Genomic DNA, 15,467 nt, shown 5'->3' with positions numbered 1-15,467 from the left:
GCCATCTTCACTTGGGTGTCTAACAGAACCACAAACCTAACACGCCCAAAATGAAACTCCAGATTTCCTCCCCTCTCTAGTCTCCCCATGTCAGCATGTGGTAGCGGCATCTCTCCAGCTGCTTTAACCTAGGAGTCATGCTGGACTCTTCCCTCCTCTCACCCACCACAATCAGTGCATCAGCCAGTGCTGCCAGTTCTTTCTCTCCACCCCCACGGTCACCCCAGCAATGATGTCTTAGCTGGTCTCCTGGCCTCTGCTCTACACCACTCTTTCCAGTCATTCTTGACATAACAGCCGCAGTGAGCAGCAGAGTTATCTCTTCAAACTATAAATCAGATCATCGCACTGCCGGGGCTTAAAATTGCACTTAAAGGGGTGCCTGGCTGGCTCAGTTGGTGAAGTGTGCAACTCCTGATCTTGGGGTTGTGAGTTTGAGCCCCATGTTGGGTGTAGTGCTTACTTAAGAAAAAAAAATGCACTTAAAAACAAATCTGAACAGTATGGGGGCTCCTCAAAAAATTAAACACAGAATTACACAAGATCTAGCAAACGGTGGATGAATCAATAAACAAATGTGGTATATACAAGCAATGAAACATTCAGCCTTTAAAAGGAAGGAAATTCTACCATAATCAATTGAGATTTACCCCAGGGATGCAAGGATGGTTCAATATATGCAAGTCAATCAACAAGATACACCACATTAACAAAAAGATGGTTAAAAATCATACAGTCATCTCAATAGATTCAGAAAAAACACTTGACAACATTTAATGTCTACTCATGATAAAAATTCTCAACATTAAGTCAGTAGAGAGGGAATATACCCCAACACGATAAAGACAATACATGACAAACAGACAGCTGACATTACACTCAATGATGAAAAGCTAAAAGCTTTTCCCCTAAGATCAGGAATAAGACAAGGGCACTCTCACCACTTTTACTGCACACAGTACTGGGAATCCTAGCTGCAGCAATTAGACAAGAAAGAGAAATACAAGACATCTAGATTGGTAAGGAAGAAATAAATCTGTCACTGTTTGCAGGCACGATATTGCATATAGAAAACCCTAAAGACTTCACCGAAAATCTATCAGAACTGATAAGGGAATTCAGTAAAATTGTGGCACACCGAATCAATAAACAGAAATCTGTTCTGTTTCTATACACTAATAATGAAATAGCAGAAAGGAAAATCGAGAAGACAACCCCAGTTAACACTGCAACAAAAAGAACAAAATGCCCAGGAATAAATTTAACAAAAGAGGTGAAAGACGTGTATTCTGGAAACTATCAGACATTGTTGAAAGAAATCAAAGATGACACAAATAAATGGAAAGATCTACCATGCTTATGGGTTGGAAGAACTAATACTGTTAAAAATGTCCCTACTACCCAATGCAATCTTCATTAAAATACCAAAAGCATTTTTTTCACAGAACTAGGACATATAATTCTAAAATCTGCATGGAACCGCAAAAGATCTCAAATAGCCAAACCAATATTGAAAAGAATAACAAAGATAGAGGTACCACAATTCTAGATTTCAAACTATACTGCAAGCGATCGTGTGCAAAGCACAAAAACAGACACATAGATCAATGAAACTGAACACAGAGCCCAGAAATAAACCCATGCTTATATGGTAAATCTGTGACAAAGGAGGCAAAAATATACAGTGCAAATCAAATAGTCTCTTCAATAAATGGTGTTGGGAAAGCTGGACAGCTACATGCAAGAGAATGAAACTGGATCGCTTTCTTACACGTTACACAAAAATAAAATCAAAATGGATTAAAGACCTAAATGTGAGACCTGAAACTATAAAACTCCTAAAAAAAAAGACACAGACAGTAATCTTTTGGACATCAACTTTAGCAATATTTTTCTGGATATGTCTCCCCAAGCAAGGGGAACAAAAGCAAAAATAAACAAGTGGGGCTACATGAAACTACAAAGCTTTTGCACAGAGAAGGAAACCATCAACAAAATGAAAAGGCAACCCACCGAAAGGGAGGAGATATTTGCAAATGATATATCCAATAAGGAGCTAATATCCAAAATATATAAAGAATTCCTATACCTCAACACCAAAAAACCAAATAATCTGATTGATTAAAAAGTGGGCAGAGGACCTGAATAGACATTTTTTCCAAAGACAGACGGCCAACAGACATATGAAAAGATACTTAACATCGCTACTCATCAGGGAAATGCAAATCAAAACCACAATGAGATATCAACTCACACCAGTCAAAATGGCTAGTATTAAGAAGACAAGAAGTAAGTGTTGGTGAGGATGTGGAGAAAAGGGAGCCCTTAAACACTGTTGGTGGGAATGTGCACTGGTGTAGCCACAATGGAAAACAGTCTGGAGATTCTTCAAAGAACTAAAAATACAAGTACCAAATAATCCATTAATTCTACTTCTGGGTATTTACTTGAGGAAAACAAAAACACGAATGCACCATTATTTGCGGCATTATTTACAATAGCCAACATATATATGGAAGAAACCTAAATGTCCACTGAATGATGAATGGATAAAGATGTGGTATATATACACAATGGAATGTTGCTCAGCCATAAACAATCATGAAATCTTGCCATTCGTGATAACCCAGATGGACCTAGAGGGTATCATGCTAAGTGAAATAAGTCAGTAATAGAATGCTAAGTGAAACACTGATTTCACTCATGGAGAATCTCAAAATCAAAACAAACAAACAAACAAACAAAACAACAGTAACAAAAAAGAGAAAGACTCATAGACACAGAGAACAAACTAGCGATTGCCAAGGGGAGAGGGGTGGAGGAACAGGTGAATAGGTCAAGAGGATTAAGAGGTATAAACTTTCAGTTATAAAACAAGTCACAGAGATGAAATATAGCATAAGGAATATAGTCAATAATATTGTAATAAATTTGTGTGGTGATAGATCGTAACTATGCTTATTGTGGTGAGCATTTCATAATGTGTATAATTGTCAAATCACTATGTTATAAACCTGAAACTAACAAAATATTCTATGTCAACTATACTACAATTAAAAACTTAACAAGGAAGGAAATACTGACACATGCTTAAACACGGATGAATCCTGAAGACACTATGCTAAGTGGAATAAGCCAGAAACAAAAGAAGAGATAGTGAATAATTTCACTTACGTGAGGTACTTAGAGTAGTCAAATTCATAAAGAAACAAATGTAGAATACTGGTTGACAGCGGTTGGGGGAGGAGGGAATAGGGAGTCACTGTCTCATGGGTACAGAGTTTCAGTTTGGGAAGACGAGGGAGTTCTGGTGATGGACGGTGGTGATGGTTTCACAATAATATGAAGGTATTAAATGCCACTGAATGGAGGGGCTCCTGGGTGGCTCATTCAGTTAAGTGTCTGACTTCGGCTCAGGTCACGATCTCATGGTTCGTGAGTTCGAGCCCCGTGTCGAGCTCTGTGCTGACAGCTCAGAGCCTGGAACCTGCTTTGGATTCTGTGTCTCCCTCTCTCTCTGCCCCTTCCCCACTTGCACTCTGTTTCTCTCTGTCAAAAGCAAATAAACATTAAAAAATATTTTTTAAATGCCATTGAATGGCACACTTAAAAATGGTTAAGATGACAAATTTTATGTTATGCATATTTTACCACACATACACGCATGAAAAATCCAAACACTGACCACTGTTTACAAAGGTCTTGGGATTCAGTTTTGCTCATCTTTTGAGCTCACTTCGTACCGCTGTTCTTTTTGTCTCCTTGCTCACTTCTCTTCAGCCATGCTTGTCGTATTTCTGCCCTATTAACACACCTAGGCTGAAGGCCTTTCGACTGGCTGTTCCCTTTGCACGGGACCAGAGTAGCCTTTCCTGGCTACCTTGACTAAAAGAGCTCTGTGATTATTCACGAGCTCATTATCCTGCATCTTTTCTTTTTTTTCCCCTCTAATTTCCTCATAGCCCTTATTACCCGAAATTATTTACTTTCTGTCTTTCCCATTAAAAAAGCAAGCTCTAGGGGCGCCTGGGTGGCTCAGTCGGTTGAGCAGCCGACTTCGGCTCAGGTCATGATCTCGCGGTCTATTAGTTCGAGTCCCGCGTCGGGCTCTGTGCTGGCAGCTCAGAAGCCTGGAGCCTGTTTCAGATTCTGTGTCTCCCTCTCTCTGACCCTCCCCCGTTCATGCTCTGTCTCTCTCTGTCTCAAAAATAAATAAACGTTAAAAAAAAAAATTAAAAAAAAAAAAAAAAAAAAGCAAGCTCAAGGGGCACCAGGGTGGCTCAGTCGGTTAAGTGTCTGACTTCAGCTCAAGTCGATCTCATGGTTCGTGGGTTCGAGCCCCACATCAAGCTCTGCACTGACAGCACAGAGCCCACTTTAGATCTTCTGTCTTCCTCTCTCTCTGCACCTCCCTCACTCATGCACACACACGCGCTCTCTCTCTCAAAAAAATAAAATAAAATAAAATAAAATAAAATAAAATAAAATAAAGGGTGCCTGGGTAGCTAAGTCAGTTAAGCTGTGGACTCTTGGTTTCAACTGGGGTCGTGATCTTGCGGTTCCTGAGTTCAAGCCCCACGTTGGGCTCTGTGCACATAACACAGAGCTTGCTTCAGATCCTGTCTCCCTCTCTCTGCCCCTCCCCCACTTGTGCTCTCTCCCTCAAAAATAAAATGTTAAAAAAATTAAAAAAAAAGAAAAAGTGAGCTCCAAGAAGATAGAGACCTTGCCAACCTGTTCACTGCTGTACCCCCATGGCCTGGTACAGGGTCTGGTGCCTGGTAGATAACTAAAAAAAATACTTATTAAGCAAATCAGTGAATGCCGCCTTTATTTACTGTTTTCTTGTGGGCTGTCCCCCTCTTCCTTGGCTTCTGAAAAATCTAGAAAAGAACAAGAGAAAGCCTTTCTTGTAGGGAGGACTTCCTCACTAATTTTTCCTGTTTTGTTTTTATTCTGTGTTCATGCCTATCTGTGTTTTATTCAGCCTTGAATCTAACTGCAACTGGGAGGTTTTTCTTGATGAATCCATTTGGAAGGATAAAAGGAGAAGTAAACGAGTATGACACCCCATGGGAATATCCTACAATTCACGGGTCCAGATAGAACATGTGGACACAGGGTCGTACCTTCAAACCTAAATCAAGATTCGCTGTCGGCCGCTTTCCGTTTCCAGGTGTAAGGAGTAGACTGGCAGATGAAATTAACATGTGGAAACAGAATTTCTTTATGGGCAGAAATGGAAGAAAATATGGAAATGGAAACCTTCCCAGAAAATCCAGGACATAGAGTTACTACGAAGTCTTCTTATATTATAAAACAAGGACAGAGGTAGGAGATAAAGGTGATAAAGCAACTTTACCTGTTGAAATACACACCTGAAGTTGTAATTCAACTAAAATCAGAGGCTTTGAATAGTTTCTGACTTGCATTGCTTAGGAGTTTAGGAGGCCACGAGACGACCTGCTACTTCAGTTCTGAGAGGCAAGTGGAAGTGAGGGAACTCTTGGGCTAAACCAAAGTGCTCCCCAAATGTCTCCTTCCCTGGGCTTCGCAGTGTATTTCCTGACTTCAGGGCTGCCCTTCACCTGCTTCCCTTCCTACAGCACCCCCTGCTGCCCAATGGCACCTCCTAACTCCTCTCTCCGTGAGCAACTTGCTGAGAGTCCTGTTCACTTCCTGACTCTCTGGGTCCTAAGTGTGTCTGATTTCCTCCCATCCATCTAGCAAATTCCCACAGGATGGAGGTGGGGGTTCTCTCCCCCTCCCCCTCCCCGAGGGGCAGGGCAGGACTTTCAATATAGGGATGCCCGGTTGGGGGCACAGTAGACCCATGGGCCTCGAGGGCCAGTTTCGAGAAGCTTGTAGAGCGTGCCAGACTGGGAGTGGACCTGGCCGCTGACCTGGCCATGCAGGAATGAAATATGTGCCTGGGCTTCAGACTCCAAAGTGGGAAAGAAAAAGTTCCCCAGCCTGGCACCAGGCCTCATCTCCCGCACCCTAGTATCAAATGCCTGTATAGTCATGGCCATAAATCTGCTGCCAGGTGCCTGGGTAGAAGGGCAGGAGAGCATGGACATTGTGTTTCAGCAGAGACACAGCCCTTGTTTGTGCGTGTGTAATGAGAGCCAGTTAATCTGATCAAACGGTCAAACACGGGAAATTGTATCCCACGGTGGACTGTGGAGATTTCTGACCACGGATCTGAGTTTCTTCCTCTTCCCCGCTGATCTGAACGTTGAAAGTATGTCTAAGAGTCCGAAAGCCCTCAGGGTGGAGTTGTTTATCGTAGGGTCCACAAATTCCCTGGAATCCCCTGCAAAAATGTGGGTGTGTGCACACTGATGTAGCAATTGTACACTATTCTAGGGAGGGGGCATAGTTTTAACAGATTCTCAAAGAGGCCAGGACGTAGAAAAATAAGAATGACTGCCTTAGTTTTTCAGGCAGGTGATTCTGAGATACTGGACCAGGCTCTGAGACAACCAGAGAGAATGGGAGCACGCGTCTGGTGGCCGGCGAGGGGCAGGCCCTTTGGAGGAGCCAAGGGGGTTACTGCAAAGTCCATCCTACCAGGCATAGGCTGCTGTGCCATTCATGCATTCATTCATTCATTCATTCATTCATTCTTCATCAGAGAGATTCATCAGAGAGAGCACAGGCAGTAGAGGGACAGAGAATCTTAAGCAGGCTCCGAACTCCACACCCAGTGCAGAGCCTGGCAAAGGGCTCAATCTCACAACCAGGAGATCATGACCTGAGCCGAAATCAACGGTCAGATGCTCAACCAACTGAGCCACCCGGGCACCCCTGCTGTGCCCTTTAGACACCACCGATGCCAGGCTGGCCTGATGTTACTTGTCTTGCCTGGTCGGAAGGGTTGTCCTTTACGGATGCCCAACATTCTGGGTGGCAAGGTGAAACAGTTTGGAACTGCCACCACATGTGAGTCAAGCTCAGCAGCTTCTGCGGGAGGGGCAGCACAGGGTTGGGGGGAGAAGGGTTTCCTGTTCGAGAGGAAGGGCAGCTGGTCCACCTGCTCTCGCTCCAACCATTCCATTGCTACCGAGTTTCCCTGCAGGAATCTATTGAGATGCCCCTTCCATCTCTGCTAAACTCTTTGTTCCTCCCTTCTGGAAGACCGATCTCTAGCTCCTTGTCCACTAGACCCTCCCGTTGCATCCCTGAAACGGGCTCGGTCCTTGCTTTGTAAGTGCTGCTGCCAGGTGTCTGTTCTCCCCGGGGAAATGTGAACACCCTGACTCAGTGGGGCTCACACTCAGTTCCTTCTGCTGCCTTCCCTGGCCCTATTCCATTTTTTGGCATCAGTCCTACTCGAAGGCAGGAAGGAGACTGGGGAAGGTAAGGGGACAGCGGCTCTACTGGAATGGCCCCCGGGCACACACCGGGAAGTGTGGAATCAGTTCCTGCCCTTGAGAAGGGAGTGCGGGCCCTGGAGGCCAAGCTGGGAGAGCCACAGATGGCTGTGTGCCGCAGAAGGAGGAGGAGAAGATGCCCAGTGCCACAGTCCCTGTCCTCTTCTGGCCCATCATCCCACTCTCGGGTGACTCTAAGAACTTCCTCCCCGGAGTTGGGGTCCTCTGCCTCCCTTCCTGACACTTTCCCTCCCCCCAGAACGGCCACCCTTCTAAGACAAGGTCATTCTCCAGCTTAAACACCTTCACTGAGTCCTCTTTTTTTCCTAAATACTTTTAGCATGGTACCAACTTCAATGCAGCATCGTTTATAGTCATTTCCTACAACAAACCTAAGCTTCGGCCAAGGCAGACCTCTCAATTTTTCACAAACACACCTATGCCTCTAGAACATTCTGCTACGCTATTCTGTCTTCTAGAAATACCCTTCAGTGCCTCTTCTCTGCCTAGACACTCCTGCCTAAGGGCCCAGCTTCAATCTGGTCTCCGTTGTGGACGGTCCTCGGCATGCCATGCAGAGATAACATCTGGCTAGGTGCTCCCACAGCGCAGCGTTCCCATACAAAGGGTGAACCAAAACTAATGCTTACGGAGCCCTTCCTCGACACTAAGCACTCTTTGGCACACGGATTGTCTCATTTCTTTCCCATCTCTGATTCCTCGCCCAACATGTGAGGGAGTCAGCTGTCTTCATTTTCAGAAGAGGAAACGGAGGTTCGGAGAGGGTAAGTAAGTATCTTGCCCAAGGTCACAGAGCTAGGAAGAGTCAGGGCTAGGATCTGATTTCCTGGGTGTCAGACCCTCAAGTCCATGCTCTTTCATGTGTGTTAAGGCCGTGTTATGGGCCGTATGCCGCCGTGACTGCTGTTATAAGAGGCCATCTGACCTGTGGGGGTTGTTGGCCTTCTCACGGCAAGATATGTCCCATGTCATTCGCCACTGCAGCCCCTCTGCCTAGGTCAGTGCCGGGCAGCGTATTCAGTGGCTGTCTGCGGAACTGCTTTGAAGGGTGCAAGTTTGGAGAGCAACCTCACCTACCTCTTACCAACTACCGCAAAGAGAGCTTCAGAGGTAGATTCTCCCAAGAGTAGAAGAGGAGTTTAGCAGGTAGGAGACAGCGGGGAAGGCCCATCCCCACCGTCTGCCCCGACTTCTCCCCGCATTTCTGACTGGGGGTTGGGCCTGGCAGCTCCAAGGGAGTCTTAGAAGCCAGAACTGCAAAGCTCTTGGAGCTCTTTGGCTGAAGTGGGAATAAAGTCCAGGCTCTAGGAATGTGGTCTACCTGCTCCCTGTCCCCTACCTTCCTGTCCCTCACCTGCCTTCTCCCTGCTCCTGGACTTCATGGTGAGCAGTGACGCCAGGCAACAGGTGGTGAGGGTGTCTGCTCCCTGGAGAGAACCTGCCCTCCTTCCCCGAGGACCAGGGGAGGCACTGGCCCCCTCCCCAGGGCCCCCTCCGGCCTTACCATCGGTGCTGGCATCATCCACCAGTATGATCTCCTTCAGCAGGATGGCGGGGCTGGTGTGCAGGACGCTGTACACGGTTCGCAGCAGCGTGGACCAGGCCTCGTTATGGAACACAATGATGACGCTGGTGGTGGGCAGTGGAGGGCAGCGGCGGAACTTCTGGTCGACACACCTGGACAGACGGAAGCATACAGATAGAGCTCTCCAGGTCCCCGGGAGTTCCAGGGGCGGGAGGGCTCTGTCCGTAGGTTTCCGTGAGCATCCTCTGCTCTCTGCTGCGCTTGGGCATGGCTGTTCCCTGTTCCTGGCTTACTCTGGTTTTCTACCTGCTCTGAGCCTCTGCACAGGTCCTAGCTGACCCACTCCAAAACCTGTCTGCACCACAGCTGGCTCCGTGCACCAGCCGCGATGCGGAGGGGCTCCCCTGCCCGCCCCCCCCCCCCCCAACACCCGGGTTCTCTCATCTGCTCTAGGACATCCCAGGGCTGACTCTCTCTTCCTCGGTAATGAGCGTACTGCATAGAGTGTAATCCAATCCAGAGGTCCCAGAGGGGAAGTAACAGAGCGCGAGTTTAACATCCGAGAAAGGCGACTACAATTTCCACACTCAAGGAGAGAATAAGGCTCTTCTCTTTGCAATGTACGGTTCTTCTCTAACCCATTTCCTCGTTAATTACCTGTCATCTGATGCTACTATCACACATGATTTCCTGTGGCCTCTTCTCCGCCTTCATCTACTCCAGCTACGCTGGGCACGTGGCCACACCGCTGCCCTCCTGACATTCCGCCTTGGGTGGGAGTGGGAATGGGTGAATCCTGGATTATCAAGGAATCACGTGGCCTGACGGCCTCTCTTATCCCCCTCTGCGGGTCACAGAGATTTCTCATGGACCCTCCAGAAGAGCCTCCCCAACTTCCTCCACTGGCTGCCCTCATGCCCGACGCCCCTCCCTGCTGAGGAGCTCCCGATAACTCTGAGTGGCTTCACCTTCTAGGACTAGAATAGCTGGTCCAAGTCCGAGGAACCCTAGGTTCACAGCCCGGAGGAACCCTGAACCTGAGGATGGGAGCTGCCACATGAGAAAAGTCCAAAAGGGTGTATAACTCTTGCGTTGGGAAAAAAACAACATCTTTGACTTAAGGGCGGTGTGAACACGGCCACGGCAGCCTCAGTGTGAGGTGGCCGAGCAGGGATCCAAGTGCTGGTTCACTGCCCAGGACTGGAAGTATAAATGGCTTCCTATAAAGGTTGGAATGAATTCATGGCCCCGTGGGCCTTCATGGCAGGAAACCAGGAGGTGCTGGGACAGTCCTGACCATCTGGGCTGCCGTCAGGAAATGTCCTTTTCTCAGCAGCTCAGCGGCAGAGTGCTCCAGGCTCAGGCAGGCCTCAGCAGAGGGCAAGGCCACCGACTCCGCAGCCTGGAACCAGCCCTCCCAGATACCCTTGTGTCAGGCCCTGAGTCCCTCCTTCTGTAACCTGTCACTTTCATAACTGTAACTTCATAATTCATCATTTTACTCGCACAGTATCCCTGGGCTTCCGGCCTGACCACAATACCAACCACCAGCATAAGGGCACTGGCCAGGAAAAGAAGGGAGGGCTTAGAGGAAATCCTTGCCCACATGATAAGATCACCATCAGCTCTTTAACCTGGCATTTGGCCCGTGGCCATGACCATACCAGCCACGCTTTTGGCAGAGCCCTGGCCTCACCCCAGGACTTTGGGTGCTACTTACTCAGGGGGTCGGGTGTCCGGCCCCAGGGCCCTCTGCAGGGAGATCCGGTCACTGGCAAACGCATTGAAACAGTGTTTCTTATAGCCTTCTTCCTTCTCCTGGGTCTCCAGACTGGTCCACTTGTCCTTCTGAAATGCTTTTCCGTCTGCCCCAGGGCTATTGGGATCCTGTGGTGGCCGTTCCCAGAAGGGCCTCAGCTCTGCTGGGGTATAGAGCCCAGGTAGGCAGGACCGGTTTATGGAGACCGGTGTCTCCTGGGGCTCTGGGGCCCGGATCTGGAGCTTAGGCATCGAATCTCGAAGGTTGTTCACGGCCCCCAGCATGAGGTCCAGAACATGGTCCTTCTGGCTCACCAAAGACTTCAGCCACGGTTTCTCTGTGGCCTGTTCCGTGCTGCTGACATCCCTGTGCAGGATGAAGAGAAAGAGCACGAAGGCACTGCCCACCATGGCCAGGCGCATGGGCATGTGGCGTCTACGGAGGAGACGCATCCTCGGGGACCGATGCGGACCCCGGCTGGGTCAGCTCTGAGTGCCGGGCCCGACCCTGGAAATAGCTTGATCTGTTGCGGTGGCCACACCTTGGGGCCTCAGCCTGAGAAGGGAAGGGATAAGAGAGAGAAATGAGCCAAGGCACAGGTGTGGAAGGGGCTCGAGGTTTGAGGCCAGGCTCTGTTGCTCAATGCTGACAACAACCTGGCCCAGTCACTTCACTTTTCTGTGCCTGACTTTACTCTCTCCATAGAATGAGGAGGCCAGACTCAGTGTCTCTTTCCTGCTCTAAGACTGTGCCATTCATGGGTCTAGGACACCGAGACTTTGCATGAAGAGGTTTAATCGACGTAACCACCTTGGGAAACAATGTGACATTATCAAGCAAAATCGGAAGTACACATCTATGACCCCGCAATTCTACTCCTGGTTTTACATCCCAGATAACCTCCTGCACACGAGCCAGGAGGCACGCGCAGGAAAGCGTCTAGCAGCGTTGCCTCAGATGGCAAAAAGGAGAAACAATCCAAGTGTCCATCCACAGAACGAATAAGTGTGAAATACCCATAGAACAGAGGATTCTACGGCAGTGACACAGGACGAGCTGCTTCCACAAGCAGCTACATGGTGTAATTGGTGAGTCTAGACAGCAGGTTGCAGAAAGATACATACGGTATGAATCCACTTACAGAAAATTCAAACACCTAAAACTAAACAATATACTGTTTATGAATACAAAAATGAACATGTAGCGGGGCGCCTGGGTGGCTCAGTCGGTTAAGCGTCCGACTTTGGCTCAGGTCATGATCTCGTAGTTTGTGAGTTTGAGCCCCACATCGGGCTCTGTGCTGACAGCTCGGAGCCTGGAACCTACTTCCAATTCTGTCTTCCTCTCTTTCACCTTGCCTACTCACACTGTCTCTCTCTCTCTCTCGAAAATAAACATTAAAAAAAAAATTTTTTTTAAATGAACATGTGGTAAAGCTATAAAGAAAAATGAGGGGGGAGAAAAACCCTGAAGGAATAACAAAACCAAAATTTCTGGAGACGGAGGAAAATGTATGGGTACAGAGGCGCACAGTGGACTTTTTTTAATTTTTTTTTTTTTAATTTTTAAAAAAATCTTTATTTATTTTTGAGAGAGAGAGACAGAGTGTGAGCAGGGGAGGAGCAGAAAGGGAGACACAGAATCTGAAACAAGCTCCAGGCTCCGAGCTGTCAGCACAGAGCCAGACGCGGGGCTCAAACTCACCGTGAGATCATGACCTGAGCCAAAGTCGGATGCTCAACCAACTGAGCCACCCAGGCACCCCACAAAGCATTTTTTCTTAAGTGGATGGTGGCTGCTGGCTGCTGGTAGAACTGTTATTCTTTATACCCTTACATATGTTTTATAAATATTCTTTTCTATCTACTCATTTAATTTTTTAATGTTAAGTTTTGAGAGAGAGAGAGAGAGAGAGAGAGAGAGAAAGTGGGTAGGAGGGTAGGGGAGTAGGGGAGGAGCAGAGAGAGGGGGACAAAGGATCTGAAGAGGGCTCCACGCTGAGAGCAGAGAGCCTGATGTGGGACTTGAACTCACGAACCACGAGATCAAGTCCTGAGCCGAAGTAGGATGCGTAACCGACTGAGCCACCCAGGCACACCTATCTACTTATATTTAGTTAAAAACAAACAAACAAACAAACCCAGGGGCGCCTGGGTGGCTCAGCTGGCTAAGCGTCTGACTTTGGCTCAGGTCATGATCTCACGGTTCATGGGTTCGAGCCCCGCGTTGGGCTCTGTGCTGACAGCTCACAGCCTGGAGCCTGCTTCGGATTCTGTGTCTCCCTCTCTCTGCCCCTCCCCCGCTCACGCTCTGTCTCTCTGTCTCTCTGAAAAATAAATAAACATTAAAAAAAAACAAACAAACCACAAAAAAAGCCCCGAAGGTTCTATAACATCTTCCAGACAGAGTTGGGCTTATGGGTTTACCAGCTTCTGTCCTCAGGCACGTGGTCCCATGGCTCAGGGGATGAGTGTTTGCCAAACTTTCTGTGGAGAACTCTAGATATTGGTGACAGTAGACCTGGGTACAAATTCTGTTCTGCCTCTTCTAGTAATAATAACACCTACCTTCTACGGTCGTTGTAAGGATTAAAGTACCATGTGATAATTCATGGAAAAAGTTTAGCAGTCTCTGCACATAGCAAGTTCTCAAAAAGTGTTAGTTTCTGTTATTAGCATCTTGTGTGACCCTTGGACAAATTCATCTCTCTAAGGCTCAATTTCCTCATCTGTAAAGTGGGAGGTAACTAATACCTAATGCACAGGGTCACCATGAAGATTAAATCAGCGATAATGTAGGTACAGTGCTCGGCAGAGTGCCTGGCACGTACTAAGCCCTCACTAAATGCTATCAATTATTTCTATTATTATAATTAATAAATCCCTGCTCAGCTTCCCAGCAATTATCCTTGAGTACCTGGTCCTTGGCCAAAGCCACACTCATTACCCGTAGCATGTCTTGTTGAAAAGTAATTCCAGTTGAGCTACTTAATGCTGTTATTTAAACACACAAGCTCCTTCCTGCCTGTGGAGAAAAGCCTCGTGTCTGGAGTCACTGGGATCTGTGGAATATGCATCCATCATGATCTCCAGAGGGAGCGGGGCTACACAGGTGGTTTTCTTTTACAACGTCAGATTCGACACCATCAGCAAAAGTCACATAAAACGAAACCTCTTTGAGCAACTGTTTTGTATCAGGAGTTGTCTAGGAGACAGGAGAGGAAATGTGTTAATTCCGCCAGCAGTGATTGAATAGGGCAGGTACTCAGCCAGCCAGATTGGGGATGGTGAGAAGTGGGAGCTGATGCACTGAAATAAGAATATGCGGATTATGACCTGAGGAATGAGGTGGCCCAGGCCACCCACATGGCGTCTGTAGGTAGCTCCCTCAGCATCTGAGGTCCCACTTGGGGGAAGTGAAACCCGTGGGGTTATTCTGATTGAAGGCTGAGTTTCTACACACCCACACAAAGGAAGCAGAGGCACAAGATTTGTTATTACTTACAGGTCCCAGAAGCGAGGGGGCGCAATGAGCCAGAGGGAAGGGCTGTCCTCTGTCTAGGGTCACCAGGAAGCAGGAGACAGACATAGCTAGCTAGCACCTATACTTAAAGGCGACCAGGGCAGAGGTCACTATCTTATCCCAGGCTTAACTCTAAGTAGTTATTATTTTTTTTAATGTTTATTTTTGGAAGAGAGTGGGAGCAGGGGAGAGGCAGAGAGAAAGGGGGACAGAGGATCCCAACTGGGCTCCACGCTGACAGCAGAGAGCCCGAGGTGGGGCTCGAACCCAGGAACCGTGAGATCATGACCTGAGCTGAAGTCGGATGCTCAATGGACTGAGCCGCCTAAGTGGTCATTTTAAAAGGTGCCCTGCTAAAAGCAAAGTGGGAACTTTTGGCAGGCATCCTAAAGTCGAGTCCTTATCTAAATGTCCAGGCTGTGGATGTGAGTAGGGTTATCATACTGTAAAATGCCAAGGCAGCAACTCAGAAAAACAAAGCCTTCTTTCTCCAAAGTTGTTTTTCGCATCACTGTGGGGAGGCAGAGATGGGCAAGTCCAGCCTTCAAGGAGCATACAGTCAATTGGGGAAGTCAGATTTTTTTTTAATTGAAGTACAGTTGACCTGGGAAGTCAGATTTTCAATGGAGATCAGCCAATGAGACAGGCATCCTTGGTGCCCAGAGAGAGTGGATGCAGGAAACTCAGCAAGTGGGGGAAGGTGACGTCTGTGAAGAGGTCTCACGGGGGGAGGAGCTTGGGCTGAGCACTGACTCACAAGTAGGAGCTGGCCAGGCCAGGTGAGTACCTTTCAGGCAGAGGGAACAGCACCAACTACGGCCTGGAGGTGGGAGAGAGCATGGCCAAGCAGAAAACTGCCAGTAGTTCGGTATGGTGGGAGCACGAAAATAGCCGAGGATGGGCCTGGAGAGGTGGCTGCAGGTAGGTCCCCATGCCAAGGAGTTTGCCCTTGACCTGAGGTATGGGAGCAACAAAAGATTAGCCAGGGCCCAGCATTACAGGAAAACAGTATGACAGCTGTGGAGGGTGTCTAGGAGATTGATCTGATTGGCAGGTGGATGGACAACAGAGAGGTGCGTCGGTGGCGGTGAGGGTCTGACCCAAGACAGCAGGAGTGTGGATGAGGAGGCAGGACCCAGTGCTAGGAAAACTCCCTTGGGTGATGGGACGGGACAATTTGCTCCAGTTGGGACACAGAGGGGTACAGAGCGGTATGAGAGAATTCCTCTCTCCAAGAGATTTTAAAATCTAGTTGGAGAATAAG

At 47.8% G+C, this 15,467-nt stretch overlaps 1 protein-coding gene across 5 annotated transcripts in view; it reads right to left on the bottom strand.

Annotated features, from left to right (window-relative positions):
* The window catches only part of GALNT6 (polypeptide N-acetylgalactosaminyltransferase 6), a 35,750-nt gene that overhangs the window by 11,639 nt on the left and 8,644 nt on the right, over positions 1 to 15,467 (bottom strand). For all 5 annotated transcript variants that reach the window (XM_053894706.1, XM_053894710.1, XM_053894707.1 and 2 more), the window contains exons 3-4: positions 10,643 to 11,236; positions 8,902 to 9,074 (exon numbers count right to left, since the gene is read on the bottom strand). In XM_053894706.1, coding sequence (XP_053750681.1) covers positions 8,902 to 9,074; positions 10,643 to 11,133 — 664 coding nt within the window. In that variant the 5' untranslated portion in view covers positions 11,134 to 11,236. The remainder of the gene's footprint in view (positions 1 to 8,901; positions 9,075 to 10,642; positions 11,237 to 15,467) is intronic.

Source organism: Panthera pardus, unplaced genomic scaffold (genome assembly GCF_024362965.1).
Source record: "Panthera pardus isolate Hobbes unplaced genomic scaffold, ASM2436296v1 HiC_scaffold_6, whole genome shotgun sequence".
NCBI lineage: Eukaryota > Metazoa > Chordata > Mammalia > Carnivora > Felidae > Panthera > Panthera pardus.
The sequence above is the reverse complement of the archived record's forward strand: the minus strand, read 5'-3'. Positions and strand labels throughout refer to the sequence as shown.